Here is a 23,983-nt window from a genome sequence, read left to right on the forward strand (position 1 = left end):
ATGGAAGCAGGGTAAGGCCACCTCTGGGCTTTTCCTTTTCCCGAAGCTGCTGCGTAGGTCCTTCCATTTCTCTGCATGTCACACATGGGACGAGGAGGGCCGGAAGGACCCCAGACTCCCACGGCTAGCTGTTCCGCAGGGAAGGAGCCCTCCTCCGCCGTGGCAAACCCTCCTGGAAGAGCGGCTGCGGCTGCGGAGTCCGGCAGATGAGCTGCGGGCGCAGCAGAAAGCAGCCCGCGGGGTCAGCCGTGGTGGGATGCCGCCCCGCTTTCGATTTAGCCCCCGGCCCCGCAGCCGCCCGGTCCCCCGGTGACTCAGCGGGGCCGGGGTGGCCCCGAGCATCACTCAGTCAGAAAGCGGCTGCCCGCGCGCTCGGGGCTCCGGCCCCAGAAGCAGGAAGTTTTCGGGCTTTCACTATGAGATGTCGGTACCGAGTTGAAACGAGATGCTCACGCTGGCGTGGGTAAAGCAATAACCAGGTGGTGCCTGGGGAGCAGCCACGTCAGGCAGGGCAGGGAAGCGGTCCCACTGCTTCCAGGGAACAGGTAAGCGAGGAGGAGGAGGATGGCGTGGCGGGGCTGCCAGCAGAGGAAGGCAGCCTGGGGCTCAAGATGGCTCCGTGAAACCTACCGCTGCTGCTGCCGGGGTCTGAGAGGTGCTGAGCACGAAGGGAGAGCCGGGGCACGCTGCGCGCTGCCTTCCGCGCTTGGAAGAGGCCAAGAAGCCTTGTCCAGGGGCCAGAGGAACGGACTGGATTGAGGGTGATGAAGGCTTTCCCACCGGCTGTCCGTAGGCAGTCCTGGGCGAACGGCGCGCTCTCTCCCAGGAACGCTTCCCCTTCCGCAAAGCAGAGGCGACGTTCCTGCCTCGCGTTACTTGGCATAATATTCCGGTCGATGATGTTTGCCAGCTGCCTGGAAGCGGGAAAGTCGTTTGACACCTGAGCAGGTAGGATTCAGGGTATCTGCGTCGTGGCTTCACCACAACCTTGCACCACGTGTCGGGGTGTCTTACCCGTCTTTATGGCTTCAGATATTTGTGGGTGTTTGCAACTAGAGCTTCCTGAGAAAAAACACGTTAGCCTGCCGGCAAGCGGTGTTCCTGGGATAAAGGCTGCCCGGCACCCCGAACGGACACACCAGGATCAGGGCTGAAGGGTTAGGTCAATAGAGGCAGACGTCTGTTTAAGTGGCCGCTGGCTACAGGGGCTGCCCCAGTTCCTGCCAGCGCTCAGAGCTCTGCAATCCCACCTCCCCGCTGGCAGCCTTGCTCCGCGCTGGTGGCAGCCGAGGATATTCCACGTACCAGCCTACAGGCTCCTGCGCTGGCCTCAATCTGGGGCACTGCCGAGATTCAGAGGCAGGGATGTCCCTCCCGTATTCCCCACATTTGTGGAAGAGGATTTTCCCACCCGCCCGCTGGTCCTGGCCCCCGCGCAGCCGGACACACGGGCTGCTCTGCCCGGACCGGGGCTGCAGCAAAGGTGCCTCCAGCTCTGCTTCTTGCCGCGAGTTGTTTTTTTTGCCACCTGGCTTGGGGTTTCGCTTTGATTCAGAGAGCCGACAGCGAGAGCCCGGGAGTGCTGTGTCTGGCGGGGCAGCGTAAGCCCCGTGCGGAACGCAGCTGGCACGGAGCGAGCACTGGCAGCAGTCGTGCAAAGCCTCCCCGGGACCGGGGCGGCTGTTCGGAGCCGCGCTGGAGCGCCGCAAACATCTTAACCGGGAGCCCCGGGCACAGGATCAGCAGCAGGAAGGGGCTGACACCCCGACGCCCTGCCGCTCTGGCCCTTTCCAAAACACCCACGTATCTGTCAGAATGCTGGCCCATGATGTCATCACCAGAAATACCACGCTGTCCGGAACGCCGGGCGGTTTTCTTCCGCTCTCTGCAGTCCCGGTCCACAGCCAAGGTGCTTCCAGCCTCCTCCCGCCCTGCACCAGGCACCGCCAGTCACGGGGCAGGCTGAGCTGGATTGCCTCTCCGGCACGGCCCCTCCGGGTCTCACCGTGCCACTGGCACTGGGGTGGGCAGCTCCTGCCCTTCGCCAGCGGCTTTGCTGACGTGCGGCGGTGCCCCGGCAGCACTAACCCTGCTGCTTCTCTCTGCCCCCAGAGTGATCTATCCTCCAGCAGACTCCCCCTCCGTGAAGATGTCCCAGTCCTCACCAGCTGACGAAGGCACGACGTTCGAGCACCTCTGGAGCACGCTGTAAGTGGTGGCTGATCGCTTGCCTCGAGGCGTGTTCTGGGGCAGAAGCGGCCCTTTTCCCTGTAACGTTGGCACGTGTCATGGCGGTGACCCAAGGGGAGACGAGTTTCCTCTGCATGCTCCAGTTTCCACATATCCCTTTCCACATTCAGAATTTTGCTCGCAGACTCTGATCTCTCTGCTCAGACCCTTCCATCTGCCAAACCCCTTTGCCCTGCTGATGGTGGGCAGCACCTGGAGCGTGTGTATCCTGAAAGCAGAGCCCCACGAGCCTTCTATCCAGCTATTTTCACTATTTTTCTGAAAAGCGCTATGCAGGCACCAGTGTTTGCGATGTGCCCGGTAAATGCGAGGCAGGAGAGCCACACGGGGTGGCGCGGTGTCGGCACGGTGTCCACATGGCACGGCTGCCTCGCTCGAGGAGGCGAGGGTGTTCGGGGAGCAGCGATGCCTCAGCAGCAGCTGGGAAGGGGGGACACTGAATCCATGCTTCATTCCATCCTCTTCCTTCCTTGGTGTCCTCTCATTTAAAGAAGTCGCGGGCGACAGAGATGCCAGAGCTGCTGGGTGGGTGGAAAACGCCCCATCTCTGCTTGCTCTACCCACCAGGCAACAGTTTGCCTGTGACAATGAAAGCAGAGGATGGAGGGAGAAGTTGAGAAGGGGACCAGGTTCGAGGGAATGGCAGGTTGCTGGGTGGTGGGAGAGCTGGAGGGCTGACTGCACCGTTGCTTTGTCCGCAGGGAACCAGACAGCACCTACTTCGACCTCCCTCCGTCCAACCATACGGGCAGCAACGAGGTCTCCAACCGCGCCGAGGTCACGATGGACGTCTTCCAGATGAGAAGCATGAACGACTCGGTCATGGTGAGCACGCTCGGGCTGCCCAGGTGGCAGCTGTGCCAAACACAGCCCTGGTTTCCCCCCAGTGGGTTGGGGGCTCTGGGGGGAGGATTCGGGATGCTTGGTGGTTCCTAAACCTCCTCAAGAGGAGAGCGCCGGCCGTGCCGCTAGGAATGTGCCGTGCAGTAGAAGCCGTTGGTACGCTGCCAGCGGGGCACGCCGCGCACCCTGTGCCCAGCTCTGCTCCCGCCACGGTCCCCGAGGGGCCGGGCCGTTGCCCTTCCCTCTGGGAAGCTGGTGCTTCTCCGTCCGAGGCCAAGGGTTTGCCAGGCGTGGTGGGCGGGCGAGACGGCCGGGTCGCTTGCGCCTGTTCGGTGCCCCGAGCAGGGCGGCCTCCCCGGAGCATCCCCAAAGCAGCGCCGGCCGTGGGCAGCGTCTCCCTCCAGAAAGCCGCCGTTTCCCTCCTCGCCAGCTTGCCTCCCCTCCCCCAGCCCCCTTTTCCCTCGCTTTTCGCTTGTTTTCCCTCCCTTCCCCGGCCTTTGTCTGCGGCGGGCAGCAGCCTGGCAGAGGGATCAGGCGGGGGCGATGGTGCTAATTGGGGAGCTGCCCCTCGCTGAGCTCGCCGGCGCCTTTCTCGCCGCTCCCGCTGTAACCGAAGCCGAGCCCAGCGGGAGCCGGTGCAGGCTGCGGTGCTGCCGGGCCGGGCGAGCACCTGTGCCAGCACACCGGTGGCCACGAACAGGCCACCCAAGGGCCCCATGACCTGCCCTCCAGACGGGCACGATGCTCCCTCTCGGCATCCTGTGGATGCCGCGCTGCTCCTAAAAACTCGTTTCAGGGTCCTGCGGGAGGAGCTGCTGCAACTAAAGATGCGAACAAATCCTCAGCCACCCGTTTCACGTAGAGATGGCAACTTCAGGGCTGGCACCTTGTGCAGTGCCTTAGGCTTTATGCACGGCGCTGCCGCTGCCCTACTCGTGCGTGGGTCTGCGTGTGCACGGCGGCGCTGCGAGGTGGGCGATGCACGCTGGGTCCACTTTTCAAAACACACCACGCCACCCTTTGAACTGCTCATCTGCTTCAGTGAGCAGCCTTCCGCAGTGGGCTCCGGCTGTGGGAAACACCGATCCCTCCTCTGCCTCGAGTTGGAAGGAGATCTGCCTGGTTGCTCCAGATCTCTGTCTATCCATCTGGTTGTATCTGCCCATCGGCATCTCTATCCAGCCATCTATCTCTGTCTATCCGTATCTATCCGTATCTTTCCATATCTATCCACATCTATCCACATCTACCCACATCTATCCATATCTATCCATCCAGACAGGGATAACTCCATATCTCCGAGATACGGAGCTACCTCAGAGTCCCTGCATCGCCTGGTTGATGCAAGCTCTGCCTCCTTGGTCTGCGGGTGAAGGGCACCATCCAAATGGGTTCCCAGCCCAGCACGGCTGCCGGCAGCTTTCCGGAGCGGGATCTGGCCAGGTTTGGTGATGGAGCTGGACCCCTGCTCTCCCTGCAGTGGGGATGGTTGGTATCGCCCAGTCCATCACTGGGCAAGCTGGGGCCTGCCCTGTGCTTTAATGAATAGTCATGAGGGACAGAAGGGGTGGGCCCCGTTTTGTTGTTGGATGCAGCTAGTTGACAGAACTAAGGGAGATGAAAAAAGCAAAAAAGCCAACACACGGCGGCACACGGGTGGCGGGCGCAGCATCCCTGGCGCTGCCCACCCCGGCCCTGCTCCCGCGCTCCCTCCTTCCACCCGCCTTCCCCGCCGCCACCCCGACCCCATGACTCCCGTGGCAGGACGCTTCCCAGCGCTCCGTGAACCCCGAGACGACTAAGATGCTGTACATCAGCGACCCGATGCAGCATTATACCACGGTAGGTGCTACTTGTTACTACCGGCTTCCGCCTCGCTGCGTATGCGCGGATGGCAGGGCTGTTAGCGGGAGCATCCATCCGGGGGATGCCCGTGGTGCTGGGCACCGCCAGCACCGGTTCATTGTCCGCTGGGGAGCTCCTGAGCCAAGCTCCTGGCGCGCGTTGGCAGCCCCCAGCAGCCTTTCCTTCCCTGCTTTAGAGTCTCCAGGAGGGCAGAGCAGACGGAACGGTTCCTGCGCTGCCACCGGTACGTTTTTAGCCCTGTCCTCGAGCGCTGAGGCTGCGTGCGCAGGCGGGAGGGTTTTGCTCCCGCTCTCCGGCGTTCCGAGAAGGCAGACACCTCGCAGGCGCGGCAGAGATGGAAAGGCGCGGTGCTGTGCTTGCCGACCAGGAATCACTTCCATTCCTCTTTTCCATTTCGCCCGTGTTGGTGTAAAGCACGTAGGGACCGGGCTCGTGTTGTGCCGCGGTGCCGTTCCCCGGGAGGTCCTTGCTGCAGCGTGTGGGTCTGCACAGACCTGGGTGTGTATCTGTGTGGACAGACATCCACACTGGTGACACACATACACAAACACTCCAGCCTTTCGTTTGTCTTTTGCGGGAATGTTTCCAAAATGTAGTCAATTTTAAAAAACAAGGCGGTGTTTCTCCCCCAGCTCCCGACTTTGGGTATCTCTGCCGGCGGGTTTGCAAAGCCCCAGCACTCGGGCGCTGCCTCTTGCTTTGTGCTGGCGGGGGCTCCTGGCCAGCCCGGCGTGCTGAGGTGATGCTCGTGGCCTCCTGTCACCTCCGTGTGCGAAGGGGTCACCGTGCTTCCCGAGGGTGCGGAGCTCAGGATGCTCTTCCCAGTGGCTCAGTCCCGATTTACCTCCCCTTTAAGCCACAGGTTTCAGCTGCTCCATCCTGGCTTTAAGCGCCGCAAAGTCACAAAATCACCTGGGGATGACTTTTGCAGAGGTTTTTTCCTGCCACTTCCAAGCCCTGCAGCTCCTGAGCAGCAGATATCGCCGGGAGGTGAAAGGCTTCCCGGTTATTTCCCGTTTCAGCAGGAGCTGAGCAGCAGTAGCAGCAGGCGCGCCGTGCTCCGCCGGAGGGTCCGGAGTAGCCTGCTTGTCCTGGGCGCACACGTACACGTGCAGGGGCAGCGCCGAAGGTCGCCTTGCTGCTCGCCACGTGCGGGGCGCTCACGGACTCCCCAAAAGAGGGACGTGGCTGGCACGGGGCGTGCGTGGACCGTTTGGGCTGTGGATCAGCGACCCCGTTCCCCCTTGCTGCTCCCCCCGTCCGATGACTGGACTTTGCTTTTCGAGGTGACTTGTGCTGCACGAGTCCGGGTCACCCGCTGCCGAAGCCACCCTGCCCCGCAGCCCCCACCACAGCCGGGTACTTTCCCGGTTGGATGGCAAGGGCTTTCCACGTGTGATTTTAACACCCATTTTGCTGAAGTTTCTTGGCATTTTTTCCTCCAGGTGAAGCCTGGGGTGTGGGAAGCTTGGCCAGGGGTTGGCTTTGGCTGGGCTATTTATAGAGCGGCGAGAAGGAATAGAGGGGCTTACGCACATATTTTAGGGGTGAAAACGGCTGTATGTGTAAAAGCAAGCCAGATCTTGTTCAGCATTCCTCCAGTTAGTCACAGGCTCCAACGACCTTGCGAGGGATGCAGAAAACAGGAGAACTTCCCTGGAGAAGGGCGATTGCCTTTAAACCATTACACACTGTAGTCGTTTGGGTGAGGTTGGGATCCCAAGTTAAAACACGTCTCTCGATTCCTAAGCCGTGAGCCTCGCAGCCCTTCGGAGGGGAAGGCTGGCGGCCGCCTTCCCGCTGCCCTCGGCTTCCCGGAGCTGCTGCAGCCAGTGCTGCTGGCTGGAGGGACGGTCCCCGCTGGGGGAGCGGGAGCCGGGTGGAGGGGGAGCGCGGGCGGGCGGCACTGTCCCTCCGCTGATGCGGGGTGCTGCGGGGAGCGGGGACCACACGTGGCCGTGCGACGGCTGCTGTTCATGGTCACCAGGCGGGCACCAGCACCACCTGCCACCAGGACTGCCAGGATGCTCCTGGCTCAAATGCCGGGAGAGCAACTCTCGAGCAACTCGGGAATTGCGGATTTCTGGGGAAAAAAACATCCCACTGGCTTTCAGAAACAGTTATGTTTGGGATTGCTTTTTTTTTTAAGATTAGTACATTTCTCTACTATAGAAAAGATGATTTTTTTTTGTCTGATTGCCAGATGCAAGTTTAAGGCCATTTTAACAATGTGGCTTTTGAGAGCGTAGCTTTGCTTAGGCCATGCCTGCAGATAAAAGGGCTGCCAGCCCTCACTGAGAGTTTCTGACAATAATTGTTCAGAAGAGGAATAAGAACAAAAATTGCAAAAAATCAGGATTTGGTCCAGTAGGTCTGGAATAAGAGCCAGTAGAAGCATAAACAGGTCCGTTTGCTCTGTGACCCTGCTGCAGTGTGCTGCATCACTGCTTTGTAGGTTTGAGGTTTCCCCAAATGAGACCTGCATCGGGGAAAGCCGTGGAGAGCAAATGTCCCGCTGGGAAACCAAGTGCCCAAAGTGCCAGCTGGGGCTGGCTCCTCTTGGAGAATCCCTTCCAGCAGCGGTGTGTGTGTCACGTTCGCCACAAGCGAATGCATGTGGGAGACATCCAAAAAACAGGTTGGCCGTGGAGTGATGCCGTGGCGCCGGCAGCGATGCCGTCGATGCAAGGCTGGCATCGGCTCATGCTGGCGCTGGCGGCCGCAGCGGCTTCCCCAGGGCTCGGTGCTCCGGCCGCTGGAGAGGCCACCACGGTGGAGCAGAGCCCTGTGCACAGGACGGGGCTGTCACTGCCCGTCCCGCAGCAGGACATGGACCTGAGCAAACCTGGGACGTCCCTGCCCGGTCGCCACTGGCGAGAGCAGCTTTGCGCTGGAAGCGCAGGGAGCTCGGCACCTCGCTGCCTCCGGTGCGGATGGAGCGGCTGGGAGGGATGATCCGAGTGTCCTGAGGTTATCCCTCGCACGGGCGGTGACCTGTTCCAAAAGCCAAGCCACCCAGACCGTCTCTTTTGGCTGGTGTTCCCGCACGCTGGCCCTTTAAGGAGGCTGTAACAGGACACCTGGAGCCCTGGAGAAGTGTGCCTGAGGTTTCCATGTCTCTAAACTGGCTGGTGTTTTCTTTTTTCCCTCCTCCCCTTTCCCTTCCTCCAGTCCCAGTTCAATTTGCTCAACAGCAGCATGGATCAGAGCATCGGCAGCAGAGCAGCCTCCGCCAGCCCCTACAGCTCCGAGCACACCTCCAATGTCCCAACGCATTCGCCCTACTCGCAGCCCAGCTCTACCTTCGACGCCATGTCCCCGGCTCCCGTCATCCCCTCCAACACCGACTACCCCGGGCCACACCACTTCGAGGTGACCTTCCAGCAATCCAGCACCGCCAAGTCGGCCACCTGGACCGTAAGTCGCGTGTCTTCTTGCCTTCGCTGGGTGGGCGCTCGCTGCTGCTGACGGCGCTGGCACCCGCCTGCCTGCGGGCACCTGAATATCTCGGTGGCATTTGGCAGTGGGACGCAGCCACCACCCAACAGGGACTTCACCTGCAGAGGTGGCCCTGGAAAGCGCTCGCTTTTCCGGGGTTTTCTCCGAAAGGGCTGTTAAGCGCAGCGGTTTGAACGTAACCTCTCTGGCAGCGATTCCCTAAACTGTGGGTAAACATCCCCGAAAATCGCAAAGCTGGAGAAACATCCCGGGGAAGGACCTGCCCTGTGCTCGTGGTGCTCCCTACGCGTTTGCCAGCGACCGCTGTCAGAGGGCGAGACGGACCTTTGCTCGCATCTCTGGGGCCGTTCTCAGCTTTGCCCTAAGTTCTTGCTTGTCATTTACGACCCTTTTGCATCCCGTGTCAGAAGAGTGACTTCATCTCTAGAAGTCACAGCAGAATAACAGGGTGGGCTTTTAAAGCACGGAGGGTCACTGGGTGGCACCGTGCTGGGCAGGAGGTGGGCGCAGCAGCCCGGTCACTGGGAGCCTGGTACCCATTGCCGGTCCGGCCGCACGGCTGCAGCATGGCAGAGTCCGCTGCAGGTCAGGGACCCAGGCACTGGGCAAGGCGTACGAGGGCAGCCTTGCATTCTGTGGCAAAACATCCTAAATCCACATCCTGGCTCCTGGCTCAGCGTAGCACTGTCCCTATTTTTAAGGAAAAAGTGGCACTTGCATCCGGTGGCAGAGGCTTTTCTGCAGCGGATGCCTCCGCGGGCGCATGGGAGAGCCGCTCCCCGGCATGCTGCGGCCGGGCGGGCGCTCTGCTCCGGGAAGCGTGAGCAGAGCCGAAAGGCTGGGACGAGACAGCTGGCACACCGAGGGAGCCACGGGGGCTCCTCCACGGCGGCCGTTTGGCATTGTCACGGAACAGGCAGAGCAGACCGGGGCGACACATCAGCTGAGGTGTGATAACGACTTCTGCTTTTGGAAGCTGATGTGTTTAATTGCCAGGACGGTCCTTCCCGCGTAGACAGAGAGTCCTCGGATGCTTTCGGTCGGGCTGTGGCGCAGCGCGATGGGCTGTTCCCGGTGCGTCGTGGTGAGAGCGGGCAGGAGGGGACGGGCCGCGGCAGCTGCCGCAGTGCCAGGTCTGTCTCCTGCCAAAGCTGAGAGGCAGTGGAGCGGGCAAACAGCAGCGAGGTGGCAGCGAGCAGGTTCCCTGTGTCCGGACACCGGAGCTTCACCGCGGCGCTGCTGAGTCGCCCCGACCAGGGGCTTGGGACCAGCGCCGTGATTAAGTGTGACCTGCCCTCCTAGGAGCGGTTAAGTCACTCGTTCCCGCTGTCTTCCCTCGTTGATGTTGCTCAAGGATGCGTTTCATTAGGTGCTGGATAGACTGAGGGTCCTCAGGGTGGGATGTGACTCCAGCCCAGTGCTGTCCCTGTTGGGGGACAACTCCCGTCAGTGACAGGTGAAGCTGCACAGGACCTGTGCAGGGAAAGGAGCCATTCCCGTGCTGCAAAAGCATCCAGAGGGAAACCAACCCCACAGTGATGCCGGGTGTCTTGTCCCAGCTGTCCCGGCGTGGAGGGAGGGGGACTGGGAAGTGTCTGACACTCGCTCACCACTGTCCCCAGCCAGCAGTGCCAGGGACATGGCTTTGGGACGGGGGGGACAGAGCTGTGGGCAGTGCTGGGCCGGGCACCAGGACACCCTGGGACAGCACCGCGGGCAGCTTGTGTTCCTGCACCTCAAACACAGAGAGCACCTACTAAAGATACACTCCGTGCCCACTTTAATTCACAGTAAGGAAATACCCTTCCCTCACCCCGGACCGTGCACGTTGCAGCTGCAGGGAGTAAATCGAAAAAGCCACTCGGGGCTTTTTGGCCACTCGTCCCAGAAGAGCAGGGGAGCAGCACCGAGGCAGTCCCACGTGGCCACGGAGCCCATGGCGGCCCCCTTCCCTCGCCGGAGCCATCCCAGCCACCTGGGACCTTCCCACAGCTCCAGCTAACCGAGCCCAACCTGGCTCAGCATCACCCCGTGCCAACCGTGCTCCTGTCGCTGGCGTGTCCTGCTGGGGGCTGATCAGGACAGGATGGGGTTTTTCTCTCAAGCCTTTGCGTTAAGGTCTCCTTTACGTCAGAGCATCCAGTGCCACGGCGATGCTGTGAGAGCCCTGGTAGCCTCGGGGGGGCAGCTGGACTCCAGAGATGCTCGGCCAGCGTGCCATGGGCAGCTGTGAGCACCAGTGCAGGATGTGGCCACCTGCCAGGGCTGGGAGCTGAGGCTGTGGGGCGAGCGGCTGCGCGGGGTGGCTCTCCTGGGAAGCGGTCCAGAGCGGAGCAGTTCAACGCCTGGACCAGCTTTAATACTCGGCAAGGCAGTGGGACATGCCGAGCTCTGGCCCACGATGCTGGCATAACCGGGCATCCTGCGAGTGCAGGCGGGTGGCAGGACTGGTGCCACCCAGCCCACATCTCACTGTGCTGGGGCTGAGCTTCGCGGAGAGCAGAGCGGGTCAGCAGCGTGTCATGCCCTGGAGAGCGCGGGGGACGTCGGGTTGGAAACTGAGTTTTGCAGGACTGCCTGGCTCGCCGAAGCTGCCACAGGAAGAATGGTCCTGCCGTGGTGACAGCCAGATTCGCTCCGCGTCCTCCCAGCTGATGGCTGTCACGGCCACGCAGCTGCACGTTCTGTGCTGGATGAGGGGGCTGCTGCCTTCCTCCCACTCGCCTTCAGCCCTGCATTGCCGCTGCCACTCTTGAAAGTCTGTCCTGGTTAAATGGGGAAGGGAATTCTGCAAAAAACCATATGTCACACGTTGCCAGTGAGTCGGTACACAAAGAGCGACGTACGCACACAGTGTGGTTCCCTCCGTGAGCTGCCAGTGCCTCTGCAGCAGCGTCCAAGCGAGACAGGAAGGCTGTTGGGAAGTGCAGGCACTTGGGAAGGAAGGTGAAACGCACGGTGGGGAGCTGGGGACAGCGGCATCGGAGCCCCGGGGATGGTCCCACCGGGGGCAGCTGAATTACCCACCTCGGTGCGCGGAAGGACACGCGTGGTTTGGTTCAGCCCTTTGAAAGGAACAGCACTGCCCGTCTCACCGGAGCTGGGGAGGCCTCATGGCTGTGGAATACCGTAGGATGAACGGCACCAACTCACTCATGCCAGGACCGTCGCAAGCGTTGACCACGAGTTTGGCAGAGCCACCCTCCGGGCAGTGTCTTGGAGCAGCGGAAGCCAAATAGTTCGATGCGAGTCATCTTGTCAAACCATTTGACATAGTTTTTTGTGAGACAGTCACAAGCTTTGGTTGGTGGAAGCGTGTAGCCCCGTAGATTCCTGGTTTTGAAGGGTTTTGACTGAATCCCTGTGGCTATTCCTCTGGGAGACTTGGCGTTATCCGTTCTCCCGTGCTTAGGAAAGGAGTCTCCTAAGGAGCCCAGGGCTCGTGGGCAAGGACCCAGCGCTGGGAGCTGAGCCGCCTGCAGGGTGGGCTGGCTCTGCAGGGCTGGGCAGGGGGCGAGCACCACGGAGCCCACAGGCCTCCTGTGCGGGTCTGTGTCCGCTCCTCAGACCCTCTGTTGGCAAAACAGGAAAGGTTTGGGAGGGACATCCCAAGAAGATGAAAGGTTTGGAACAGATGCCTTGTCGGGCGATACCAGAGACACGTTCGGCATGAAAGGTCTCCACGAGGAGAGCAAGGGTGGCTCGATCGCAGGAGATGGGCTCCGATAGCAGCAGCTCTTTAATCTAACAGAGCCCTAACGAGATGCAGTGCTTGGAAGCCGAAGCCAGGCAAATTCAGACTAGAAACAAGGTGGAGATTTTTTTAGCAGTGAGGATAATTAACCGTAGGAATGATTTACCAAGGAATGTGGTGGATTCTCCAGCTCCTGAAGTATGCAAATCAAGAGCCTGCGTATCTCTGGAATGATAAACTGTACTTCACACTGGCACCGGTGGCTCAGGGCAGGACGAGTGGGCAGCGGGTAAGGCCAGTGGTGCAGGGAACCCACGCAGAGGCCCATCATCTGTCCTCCCCAGCCTCAAAGCACTGAATTTCTACATTTGGGAAAGGGGCGACTGGAGAAGGGGCAAAGACTCGGGACGGGGCTTTGGGGCTCACGTTACCAGAACCAGGTGTGCCCGTGCAGAGGGATGCTGGGCAGTGGGGGGGTGACGTCGGACATCCCGACTCCGGGCTGGGCTCTGAGCGCCGCGTGTCGCCACAAACTCCGCACCGAAGCGGCCGCGCCGGGCTGCGCTGTGGGAAGCCCTCCCGCTGCCGCCGCCTCCCTTTTCATTTTTAATGGCCTTCTTATCAGCAGAGAGCCATGGCCAGATGCTGAAAATAAGGTTTTCCCTGTAGGTCCGAAGCCCCCCTCCGGCAGGCTGCGGCGGCGGGGCTGGGAGGAGGACGGGGAGCCGCGGCGCGGCAAGACGGGGCACGCCGGCAGCCTGCCTGTTTGTTGGAAGCTATCAGGACTCCCGGTTCCCCGGAGCTGCCCGTACACGCTAGAGCCGCCAGCCGGTCCCGGCTGTTTTCTCACCGGCAGCCCCTCGCCACGCCGGCCAGCTGGTAACTGATAGATAATTAGTATTTTTCTCAAGTCGGGGCCGCGGCGGAGCGGTGCTCCCGCCCCTCCGGAACGCCATCACGTGCGCCAGGGCCAGCAGAAGCGTTAATAGGGTCTTTGGCCTCCCATGGCCTGGCTGCAAAAGGACGCAGGGGCTCGAGCCCCTGGCACGGGGCAGCTGCCCGGGCTCGCACAGAGCCCCCGGCGCTGGGGGCAGATGGACAGACCTCCGAGCTGAGCGGGTAAGGGGTCCCCCAGCCCGGGTGCAGGCACAGCGGGGGGTCCGGGCCATGGCCAGGGTCTTGCCAGCTGCTTCGGGGAGCAAACAGCCTGCGACGGAGAGGCTGGAGAGGTTCAAAGCCGAGGGGAGACGCTCCTGCCAGGACGGACGCCGTCCCGCTGTGAGCCCTGGCAAACTGGTTGGCATCCCAGCGCTCAGCAGTGGATGCTGCTGTGCTGGGCTGCTGCCAGTTGCTCCATAGACCTCTTGCAGCCGGAGTGCGGGCACTGGGGGAGCAGGGAGCTGAAACGGTTTGGCTGGTGCCAACTGAACGAGAAGGATGGAAATAATTGGTGTGGCAGGAGATTGGGTCTCCCTCCCCAGTTGCCACCTGATGCTTGTTGGGGTAGAGGCGGTTGTGAAGAGGAGGGAAAAACTTTCGGGAGCATCTATAGAAAACGAGCCCCCTCTTCAAACTCTCTCTGGCACTTTGCTGTGTTTTAGGGAGGTGCCTGTCCGACCGCAGCGGCCCGGAGATGAGCGGGGGGCACACACGGCTCAGTACCTTCTCCTCTCTGAGCCATAAACGTCTTTGTTTTCCTCTGAGTAGCTGGGCAGAAGAGCGTGGATGTTTTGGCGTGCCAGACGCAGGAAAGCAACCTCGGCATCAGGCTGCTGCAGCCCCATTGAAGCCAGCCCACTGGAGGCTTTCCACCAGCTTTCGCAGGGCGTGGATGAGGCTCCAGGAGCTGCAGACACAATGGAATTAAGAAAGAAGGCAAAGGAATTCGGTGTGCGATGTTCCAACACGATCCCGCTATCAGCTCCACTATCTCAACGTGTACGGTATGCGCAGGTCAAGGGAACGACTTACTGGCAACCGCTGCTCCGGCGGGAAGGCAGCGCTCCCGCAGGGACTGCTGCGGTGCCAGCGGAAGGAGGTGGCTCTGGCCGGCTCCTCCGCCTCGGGATGCCAAACACACAGCGCAGGTGGTGACTGAGGGACCTGCCAGAGGAACCCGGGTGAGAAATAGGCTGCAGAAGGAAAGCACCTAAAAGAGGGGGCAGGCAGGTGCTGGGTGTGCCCTCGGTAAAGCACGTCCTCTGCCTGTGCCCGCTGGTGGCGGCTGTAGGGAGGCAGACGTGGCTGCGTCCTGTGTGGCACAGCCATGGCATGGCCAGCCAGGGATGCCACGGGAGGCACTGGGCTCCCCGGCTCCCGGCCGTGCTGCTCCGCTTCCTGCAGTCATTCCCAAGCCCAGCTCAGCCCTTTCTTCCCCCGCTCCCAGCTTGCTCCTCGCATCCAGCCTTGACAATGCAGCATGAAATAACTGCCTTGCTGAAATTTCAGCTCCTTTTTGGATGAGGGGGGTCTCCAGTGCCAGCTTGGTCGGAGGACCTGAGTGCCTGGCCATGCAGAGGGGGTCGGAGCTGCTGGAGGAGGGTAAAAGCCCTGAGGGTGCCAGTGCTGGCTGGCTGAGCTGTGACTAAGAGCAGCCGCGATGCTGGTTGGCAGTTATTTTAGGGATGTGCACACCAGGGAGGGAAGGGAGAGGACTCCTTTGGGGGTGAACCGAGGGATTTTAATTAGCAGTCCGTGGCATGACAATAAAGGTGGAAGAACACAGCGCACGCGGCCTCTCTGCACCGTGTCTGCTGCGGGGGCAGCCCCAGGACGTCGCCGGTGGTCCAGTGCTTGTGGGAGTGGGGCTGGCGGGGTCCCCTGCAGCTGCCGATGGCTGGGGTGAGCAGGGGGGCTCTGCCAGGCACCTTGAGCCCCCCATCCTGGGCATGGCTGGCAGTGCCGTGGCCATCACCCCGCAGCATCAGCCCCGTGGTGCGGGAGCTGCGGACGTGGGAGGCAGGCGATGGGCATCCCGTACAGCCGGTGCCGGTGCAGCGACTCTGCCGCCCGACTGGCACACCTGTGCACCTCGGGCACTGGCAGACCCTCTCCTCTCGGGCACTGGTGGACCCTCTCCTCTTGGGCACCAGTGATGCACTGGATGTAGTTGAGCCCGGCTCATAGTAACTGAGCAACAAAGTAGTTTTGGGAGGAATTTCCAGCTCAGTGAGAAGTTATATAGGCCGGTGATTAAAAAACGGTTATTAAAAAAATTAGAAAGAAAAAATTAGCTCTGTAGTCGGCATGTCTTCCAGGATCTGTCACAACAGATTCGTCCGAGCCGGTTAACGGTATTTGCGGTTTGCAAGATGCTACATGTCTGAGTAAGATGACAGACACATTATTATCACCTCTGCGCCGCGATCTGTCCGAACCTGTCCCAGGATGCAGCTCTGCAGCTGCTTGCTGGGGAGCGCGAGGAAATTAGCAGCCGGAGGCAGCACTTTTCTTCTCTCTCCCTTGCCAGGCTAGTGGCTTTATTGGGATCCACTGACTGCAGTCCTGGACACGTCTTGAGTAGAGCTAATGAGCAGAGTGGAATGTGGAGGAGGAGGAGGCTGGTAGGGAGGAGGGAGGAGGACTTGTGGAAAAAGTAATTGTTGAGCAAATCATTTCCTTCAAGAGAGAAAGGAGGACTTGGCTGCAGCCCTCCCGAAGCAGGCAAGTCTAGACGCTTCGGTGTCAACAGTTGAAGATAAATAAGATTTTATCAGCTCCGAATCTGTTGAGACACATCCTCCTTCCTAGCGGTTCTGCTGCCCAGGGAGGGCTGGGGCAGGCGGCCTTGGCCGGCAGCTCCTTCCGCGCGGAAGGTTCGGGTTGTTTGCTGCGCCAGGCTGTCAGCATCCGTGGGGAAAAACACCTCTCCCTGCTCGGGGGAGGCAGCTGCAGGTCCGAGCGGTGCGGCGGCCTCCTCCAGAGCGGGTCCTGGGTGCTCGCTCCGGGTGAGAAGCGGCGGATGCTGAGGCTTCATGCCAGTGCTGCTTCACAGCTGCAGCTGCATCAGCCGCCACGAATCGCTGCGGGGCACCAGCTCCTTCAGGCTCCTTCGGGCCTCACCATGTGTAAAACATCATCCGAGGATGCAGCGGTACCCAGGTAACCGCGGGAAGTCCCCGCTGCGGCCGGCAGCACCACGGGGCTCTGTCGCTCCGCGGCGCTTATTTCCCACTGTGTCGGGCACCGGTGCAGCCTGGTCTCATCTCGCCCAAGAAGCAGCTGCGTCTCAAACACCGAGGTGAAGCGAACCCTGTCTAAGGACACTTTGGGGTACCAAGTCCCTGGAGAAACAGAGGTTAAGGCTGATGTGCTGCTGGCATTTAAATAATTTGCCTTGTCCAGTGGTTCCTGGTGCTCTGGACTTGCACAGCAGGACAGATGGCAGTAGCGGGAAGGGACGGTGATGGAGGTGGTATTACACTCTCCCCCGGCAGACAAGGGCTGGCATCGAAAGCTGCACGACTGCAGAAAAGCCCCAGAGGAATATACATTCTGCGAGCGCACGTCAGCTTCGGGTAGATCACTCAGTCCTATTGCTGCTCTTTACAGAGCAGCACCCACAGGCCACCGACACGTGAACCCGTCGTGCTCTGCAGACGTGCGAGCACGGACACCCCTGACTGCTTCTGATGACCTGAGTAATAACGTAACCGGGGAGGCAGACGCCAACGGTCCGGAGGGTAGAGCGCTGGTAGGAACCCAAAATAAAGGCAGGAGGTGCCAGGGGCAGAACGTACCCAAGCTCTTCTGTAGGTGCTTTACCAGCTGGGCGCGTGCGCTTCAGCCACGGCTTGTAAAGGACCAGTGAACCACAGCTGTAGCCCGGCCCTGCCGGCTGGCGAGGCGGCTGCGGGACGGCGGCTCACGGAGGGGAGCCGGGAGCGCGGCCGCACGGGGCACAGCCCTGACTTTGCTCGCCCAGAGTTATCAGCAGGGAGTTCCTCAGAAGAGGAGTTTGTTATTGTGGAAGGATCTTTGAAGGCAAGGCTGGAGCTGTTAAGACACGACGAGGTTATCGGCGGAGGCATGCCCGCGCGGAGCGGCAGCCTTTCTCCCTGCGGGGCAATCGCTCTGCTATTCAACAGAGATTTATCCGTGTCATAACATGGTATAACGAGAGAATTTGTTACCAAAGAACTCGCCGTAATGCACCTCTGCTCTTCCAGAGCAGTTATATTTCCCAGGCGTGTTGAGGACTGCCCGGGAATGTCTACATGAAAGGATCCTTTGACAGGAGTTGTCAGTATTTTAACACCTGGCACGGAAGAGCCCCCCTCCAAATAACCCTCGTTCTGCCACGTTGTCTCCCCAAAACAAGGGTGTCAGACCCCCGTCGCGCTGCGGGCGAGCGGTTATGTGGGCCACGGCCGCGCGAGACCTTCCTCTTCCAGCCGGGCAGAGGGGACTGACGGCATTCCAAGCGAAGCCCGTCCTTCTGCTCGGGCACAGCCCCTGCTAGGATGGCAGGATGGTGCCCAGGAACCCACCCTGGCCGTGGAGCCAAGGCGTGCTCAGCGTCACCAGGGGTCAGTGCAAAACTCGGGGGGCTCAGGGCAAGGTGGGGTTTGTACCACCCTCTCCCGGTGCCCAGGACCAGGCTCGGCTTCCCGCTGCCCCTCCCCATCCCACCCTCCCTCTCCTGCCCCGCACACCTGGGCTCGGGACAAGCTCTAACGTCCTTGCAACCGCTCTCCGCGGTGGTATTTTTTTGGCATCAGGCGCTAACGTTGTGGGGATGAGATAAAAGGCTTTGAGTGGGAACATGCCCTGCCATGCAGCGCCTGGCTCCTCGCGCAGCGCCGGGGTGGGCTCTGGTGTGGCAAACACCTTCTTCCTGAGACAGAGGGGAGCGTGGCACCGCCGGGCTGGAAGGGAATGGCACGTCCCCACCTGATGGTGTCTCTTCTTTTCCAGTACTCCCCCCTGCTGAAGAAGCTCTACTGTCAGATCGCGAAAACATGTCCCATCCAGATCAAGGTGTCCACCCCGCCGCCACCGGGCACCATCATCCGGGCCATGCCCGTCTACAAGAAGGCAGAGCACGTCACCGAAGTGGTGAAACGCTGCCCCAACCACGAGCTCGGCCGGGACTTCAACGATGGTGAGCACTGCTCTCCCGCCTCTGCCGGGGCCGCCGCGCGAGCAGCCGGGGAGGCGGGCACCCTGCCCCGCGCCGCAGCCCCGGCACGTGCCGGACGAGCGTCTCAGACAGGCTAACGCGGAGCTTTGCCTTGCAGGCCAGGCAGCCCCCGCCAGCCACCTCATCCGGGTGGAAGGCAACAACCTCTCCCAGTACGTGGACGACCCTGTGACAGGAAGGCAGAGCGTGATGGTGCCCTATGAGCCCCCACAGGTACCCGGCTGCTCCCGGCATGGGGGGCAGGACCAGCCTCTGCCTGGTAGGAGACGAAGGGCAGGAGCGTGCCCTGGCGCATCGAAGGCCACCCCTTGCTCGCTCCCTGTGCCAGTGGCAGCTGTGTTCCAGCATCTGCAGCTCCCAGCCCTCTGAAGCATCCCAGAGCATCTCATTCCTGGGGAGTGGGGTGCAAAGGGAAACCCCCTCCGGTCCTGCCCTGGGGGACTCCATGGCCCCCACAGTCCCTGCACAGTCCCTTCTTCCAGCTGGGACCGTCCCCACACCACCCTTCCCTGGGGCTGCCCTGCTCACCCTGCTGAGGGACCAGCCCCACGCTGGGGGAGCCCAGCCTGCCTCCCCCCACCATCACTCCCCACTCAGCACCTGCTCTCACCTCCCGGGCAGGTGGGGACCGAGTTCACCACCATCCTGTACAACTTCATGTGCAACAGCAGCTGCGTGGGAGGAATGAACAGGAGGCCCATCCTCATCATCATCACCCTGGAGACGAGAGAGTGAGTGGCTATGGGTGTCCCTCCCTGCTGTGGGAGGGCTGGGGAACCTCGGGAAGGAATCCTGCCCTGCACTGAGCACCCCTGGGAAAAGGGGACATGGCAGCCCCCTGCAGCCCCCACCTGTGGCCCTTCTCTGCCGGCTCAGAGAAGGGCTGGCACAGAGGGACAGGGGACCCAGCCCAGCATCACCTTCTTCCCCTGCAGCTGGAGCCTTCCTCTGCCCCAGGGGCTCCTCTTCCCCAGGAGGGTGCTGATGAGAGGTCCCTACATGCAGCGCCTCGGGCGCTCGAGTGCTGCCTGGGCAGCGCGTTTGTACGGAGGGATGGGAAGAGGCTTTGCTGGTCTGGTCCCTGAGCTGGACCATAACGCGCTGCACCGAGCTGTGATGCAGAAACGGGGTCACTGGTTTCTCTCTCCTCCCAGCGGGCAAGTCCTCGGAAGGAGATCGTTCGAGGGCCGGATCTGTGCCTGTCCCGGCCGGGACCGGAAAGCTGATGAAGACCATTACCGAGAGCAACAAGCCCTGAACGAGAGCGCAGCTAAAAACGGCAACGCCAACAAGCGCAGTGAGTCCCCTTTGCTGCCCAAAGCCACGCGGGTGCTTCTGCCTCAGCCCCTTTCCCATCGCACCCGAAATCGCTGCGCTCCGCAAGTCCGGGCTCAAATCCGCGTCCAGGCACGAGGCTTTGACCTTCCTCAACTAAATCTGAGGTCTCACAAACGGGACCCACTCCCTTTGCCCTCCAGAGCGCCGAGCTGTGTGTGCAGGGCTTGCGTGCCCAGATGTGTTTGTTCATTATTGTTACTAAGGAAGCGACACCGTCAGTGCCGGCACCCGGGAGAAGAGCCGGCGTGCGGCACGGCTCGAGCCTGAGCCCTGCGGGGAGCCGAGGAGCTCCCAGCTGCATCCCCCCCCCAGGACAGCACTAACGCTCTCCCGCTCTCCTTTCCAGCCTTCAAGCAGAGTCCCCAGGGCATCCCGGCGCTGGGGGCCGGCGTTAAGAAACGGAGGCACGGGGAGGAGGAGATGTATTATGTGCCCGTAAGTGCCGGTGGGCTGCGCTGGCCGAGAGCTCGGCTCGGGGTGGGAAGGTGGTGGCATCGTCCCCTCTGCGAGGAACGCCCCGGGGATGCGGCGCTGGCAGGAGGGGGACACGGTCTTCTGCAGGGCAGCGGGCACGGGGCTGAGCGTGCAGCTGGAGAGCAGGAGCAAAAGCATCTGCGAACCCACATGTCCAAGGGGGTCCTGGACCCCTGAATAGTCCCTGGGCAGTGACACTGCACCTCGTGTGGCCATGGAGAAAAAAGGGGCCACAAGGAAGGTGGCCAGGTGGGATGGGGAAAAAGGGGAGCCCCGGGCTTGTTCCCTCCCCCAGGTTCGAGGCCGGGAGAACTTCGAGATCCTGATGAAGATAAAGGAGAGCCTGGAGCTGGTGGAGCTGGTCCCACAGCAGCTAGTTGACTCTTACCGGCAGCAGCAGCAGCAGCTGCTGCAGAGGCAGTGAGTACCACCACGGCCCCCGAGAGCCCGCGCACGGAGCGAGAGGCCGGGCAGCAGCACATTGACTTGGCAGGAAAACCTGCTGGGGCAGAGGGGGCAGAGCGGCTCTGTCCCCCCCGCGGGAGGCTGACCCGCCGCCTGCGTTCCCCGAGCAGGAGCCAACTGCAGACGCCTTCCTCCTACGGCCCCGTCCTCTCGCCCATGAACAAAGTCCACGGCGGAGGAATCAACAAGCTGCCCTCGGTCAACCAGCTGGTGGGGCAGCCGGCGCAGCATGGCTCCGGGTCCAGCTCCAGCTCCGCGCCCGGCCTGGCGCCCATGGGTAAGGTCCTCGGCACGGCGCCGGAGCTGCAGGCAGCCGTCGGCGCTGGCAGGGGCCGTGGGCTCCCTGCCGAGGGGGCGGGGGGGTGTCATGGCTGGGGCGATGTCTGATGGATCCGTTTGTTGTGTTGACGTGGCCGCTGCCTAGGACCCGGAATGCTGAACAGTCACCCCATGCAGCCCAACGGAGAAATGAATGGGGGCCACGCGTCCCAGTCTATGGTCTCGGGGTCACACTGCACCCCCCCGCCGCCCTACAACCCCGACCCCAGCCTCGTCAGGTAGGGAAGGTGCCCGGCGCCCCGTCTGTCTTGTCCTCTGACGTTTCTTGCTGTCGTCCCTTGCTCTAACCTTCCCGTCTGTCTAGCAACTGGTCAACTGGCCACTGGTCCCAACTGAGAAATCGCTGCTCATGAGATCACGTAGAGCGTTCTTCTCATCTCAGAAAGCACAGCCCAGCTACCTACCAGTTAGGAGTCTCTGCTGCCCTCGTACACCTCCGTCTGGGTGATCCATCCCTGCCTAATCACAAACCGAGTGTATCCAAACACGAGCCTTTTCCCGCATACGTCAAACCGGCACGGAGCTTTGCCACCCTCCCCTTCCCCTCCCTTCCCGGCGACGTCTGGGAACGGCTCCGCGTGGCTCATTTCCGCCAGGAGCACATTAACAGGTCTGCGGCCACTTTTTAACATCTCGGTCCCTAAAAAGGCCGCGGACGCCTCGACAGATGCCCCACGGACGGGAGGGAGCCCCGGCCCGGCGCGATGTGCCGAACGCCCCCACACCGCGTGCCCGGCCGGAACCTGCCCCGCTGCCGCCTGCCCCTCTCCCTGCCCCGGCAGCTCCAGCTCCCTCACCTTATTCCCAGGGGGTTACTGAGCTGAAACCCCCGACGATCAGGAGAAGAAAACCCCACAGCTTTAGGAATGAACGTAATCCCGATGCTTGTCGGTGACCTGAGCCACGGTTTGCCGCTGCGGCGACGGTCGCGAGCGCAGCTTTTATTCCTGAGAAGTTAATGCCGCTTTATTTTCCAAATTTTTTCTGCAGTTTTTTAACAGGATTGGGGTGTCCAAACTGCATCGACTATTTCACCTCACAAGGGTTACAGAATATTTACCACCTGCAGAACCTATCCATAGAGGTAAATGCTTTGGGGACATCTGTTCTTACCACGTGTTTCTATCAGCTGTTGATCTGAAGAGCAAGGACAAAACCAGTTTAGAGGAAAGGGAAAACCGTGCCCCAGCCCGTCACACGCACACGTGCTCCCCGGGGTTTACACGTCCCTCCTGGTCCTTAGGCGTTAGCAGTAGCTCAGTCATCAGTAGCAACCGCGATAGTCTCGGGTGGTTCTTCCAGACTGTTGGAGACAAAAGAGCTAAAAGATGCCCAGACCAGACCTTGGGCAGATTTTCCACCTAAACACAGAAAAAACAGCTGAGGCGCTCAGCAAAATAACCCCAAGCCCACCGAGGCAGCGGAACAGCTCTGCTGTGGTTCAGAGTTTTAAATCTGATCTTGCATCCTCCCCTGTCCATCTTTTAAGACAAAGGAGGCTGAAAGAAAGGAGTCGAGCCCAGGGCATTTTATTGAGGGAACCTGGTATGAAATAGCCCAGGTCAGGCAAAAGCTGGCATGAAAAGCAGCAGAGGGGATGCTGGAAGTACCTGAGCTTGCGCAGGGCATCGGTCCTCTGCCGCTGCTGCCGTCCTCCGTTACAGCGCGGTCTCCTGGTGATGACATGGAGGGCGGCACCAAAGCAGGGGCTTCCCCAGCCCGTCAGGGTAACGACAGGGAAAAAAAAAATCTCGAAGCCTTTGAGCTGTAGCAAGCCCTGTAAGTCCCAGAGCTGGTGTTCTGGCTGAGACAGAGCTCCTGCCCCGTCCCGTTTTGCCCCCAGGCAGTTGGTAGCAGCTGTTGCCTACCTGGCAGCGACAACGAAGCGCACGACTGCGCTTCCGTGATGCAGCCGGTGGAGACGCGACGATTTTTCATTGGTAGCCGGGGCCAGTTGCGCGACCTTGGCTTGGATTTGGACCATTTTCTGAACTAACTCCGTGACTGTCTGCCAGCTGTCAAAGGAAACGTTTAGTGTCAGACTGCTGAGCTGTGTGTCCGAGTCGGCGTTCGTAGATACTAATTGCATACTCGCTGTCTTCTCTAGTTAACGCTCACGTGAGTCTCTGTGTTTGGCATTAATATGGGTCTCTGGCTTCACGTGCTGCCGTCCAACCTGTGTCCAAAGGGCAAAAAAGGTCCCCTCCCTCCCTCCCGTTTTCACATCAGTTGGATGTGAACCCACCTCCCCAAAAAAAGAATTTCTAACCTGCCAAGCTGCGTGTGAGTAACCGCTCAACTGGCCGTTGGTTACAAATGAGAAATCGCCGGTGGGGGATGCGTCCGTGGGCTCGGTGCCATGACCTGGGGGATGCCCAGCTCTGGCACCGTTGGGTGCTCGGGCACCGTGCCCACGCGTCCCCCCTGAAGCGCGAGCTCGGGGTCGCGTCCCTGCCAGCTGTGCCTCAGCGGCGTTGTACTTCCAGGATCTCGGAGCACTGAAGATCCCGGAGCAGTACAGGATGGTCATCTGGAGAGGTCTGCAGGAGCTGAAACAGAGCCACGACTACGGGGCGCAGCAGCTCATCCGCTCCAGCAGCAACGCCTCCACCATCTCCATCGGCAGCTCGGGCGAGCTGCAGCGGCAGCGCGTGATGGAGGCCGTGCACTTCCGCGTGCGCCACACCATCACCATCCCCAACCGCGGCGTGGCCGACGAGTGGGCGGACTTCGGCTTCGACCTCCCGGACTGCAAATCCCGCAAACAGTCCATAAAGGAAGAGTTCACGGAGGGAGAGATCAACTGAGGGTCTCCAGAGGCGGCAGCAAGAGACCAGGGGGGGAACGAAAGCCCCTACGGAAAATATTTTCAGGCTTGGGCGTCTGGAAAAGTGTAATTTTGTTGTCCGGAGAGGAACTGGGAGCCGCGTGCCCCAGCACGGCCCCGAGCCGCGCAGGAGGTGCCGGCCCCGGAGAGGAAACCGCGGCAGCCCAGGCAGAGGGGAAGAGGAGGGCGGCCGAGCCGGCTCGCCGAAGGGCACACGGGTTTTCCGCCTGCCCGCGGCACGGGAGGCACCCGCCGGGGCGTTACACTGGCTTGTGCTTTACCGGGT

The 23,983-nt window shown here is 61.2% G+C and overlaps 1 protein-coding gene across 8 annotated transcripts; it reads left to right on the forward strand.

Moving 5' to 3' along the window:
- On the forward strand, window positions 1-23,677 carry TP73 (tumor protein p73). 8 transcript variants are annotated; one of them, XM_086625787.1, is made up of 14 exons: window positions 1-11; window positions 2,113-2,208; window positions 2,952-3,075; window positions 8,131-8,376; window positions 18,029-18,215; window positions 18,352-18,467; window positions 18,876-18,985; window positions 19,409-19,551; window positions 19,939-20,027; window positions 20,362-20,486; window positions 20,642-20,808; window positions 20,956-21,088; window positions 21,861-21,954; window positions 23,357-23,677. In XM_086625787.1, the coding sequence occupies exons 1-14, from the start codon at window positions 1-3 to the stop codon at window positions 23,675-23,677; spliced, it is 1,962 nt and encodes a 653-aa protein (XP_086481913.1). The 8 variants fall into 8 exon arrangements, with proteins under 8 accessions (XP_086481913.1, XP_086481914.1, XP_086481915.1 ...); XM_086625788.1 differs by lacking the exon at window positions 1-11 and having other exon boundaries at window positions 2,150-2,208; window positions 20,645-20,808; XM_086625789.1 differs by lacking the exon at window positions 1-11 and having other exon boundaries at window positions 2,150-2,208; window positions 2,952-3,069.
- The last annotated feature ends 306 nt before the right edge of the window (window positions 23,678-23,983 follow it).

This window comes from Tauraco erythrolophus, chromosome 23 (genome assembly GCF_009769465.1).
Source record: "Tauraco erythrolophus isolate bTauEry1 chromosome 23, bTauEry1.pri, whole genome shotgun sequence".
NCBI classification, from domain to species: Eukaryota; Metazoa; Chordata; class Aves; order Musophagiformes; family Musophagidae; genus Tauraco; species Tauraco erythrolophus.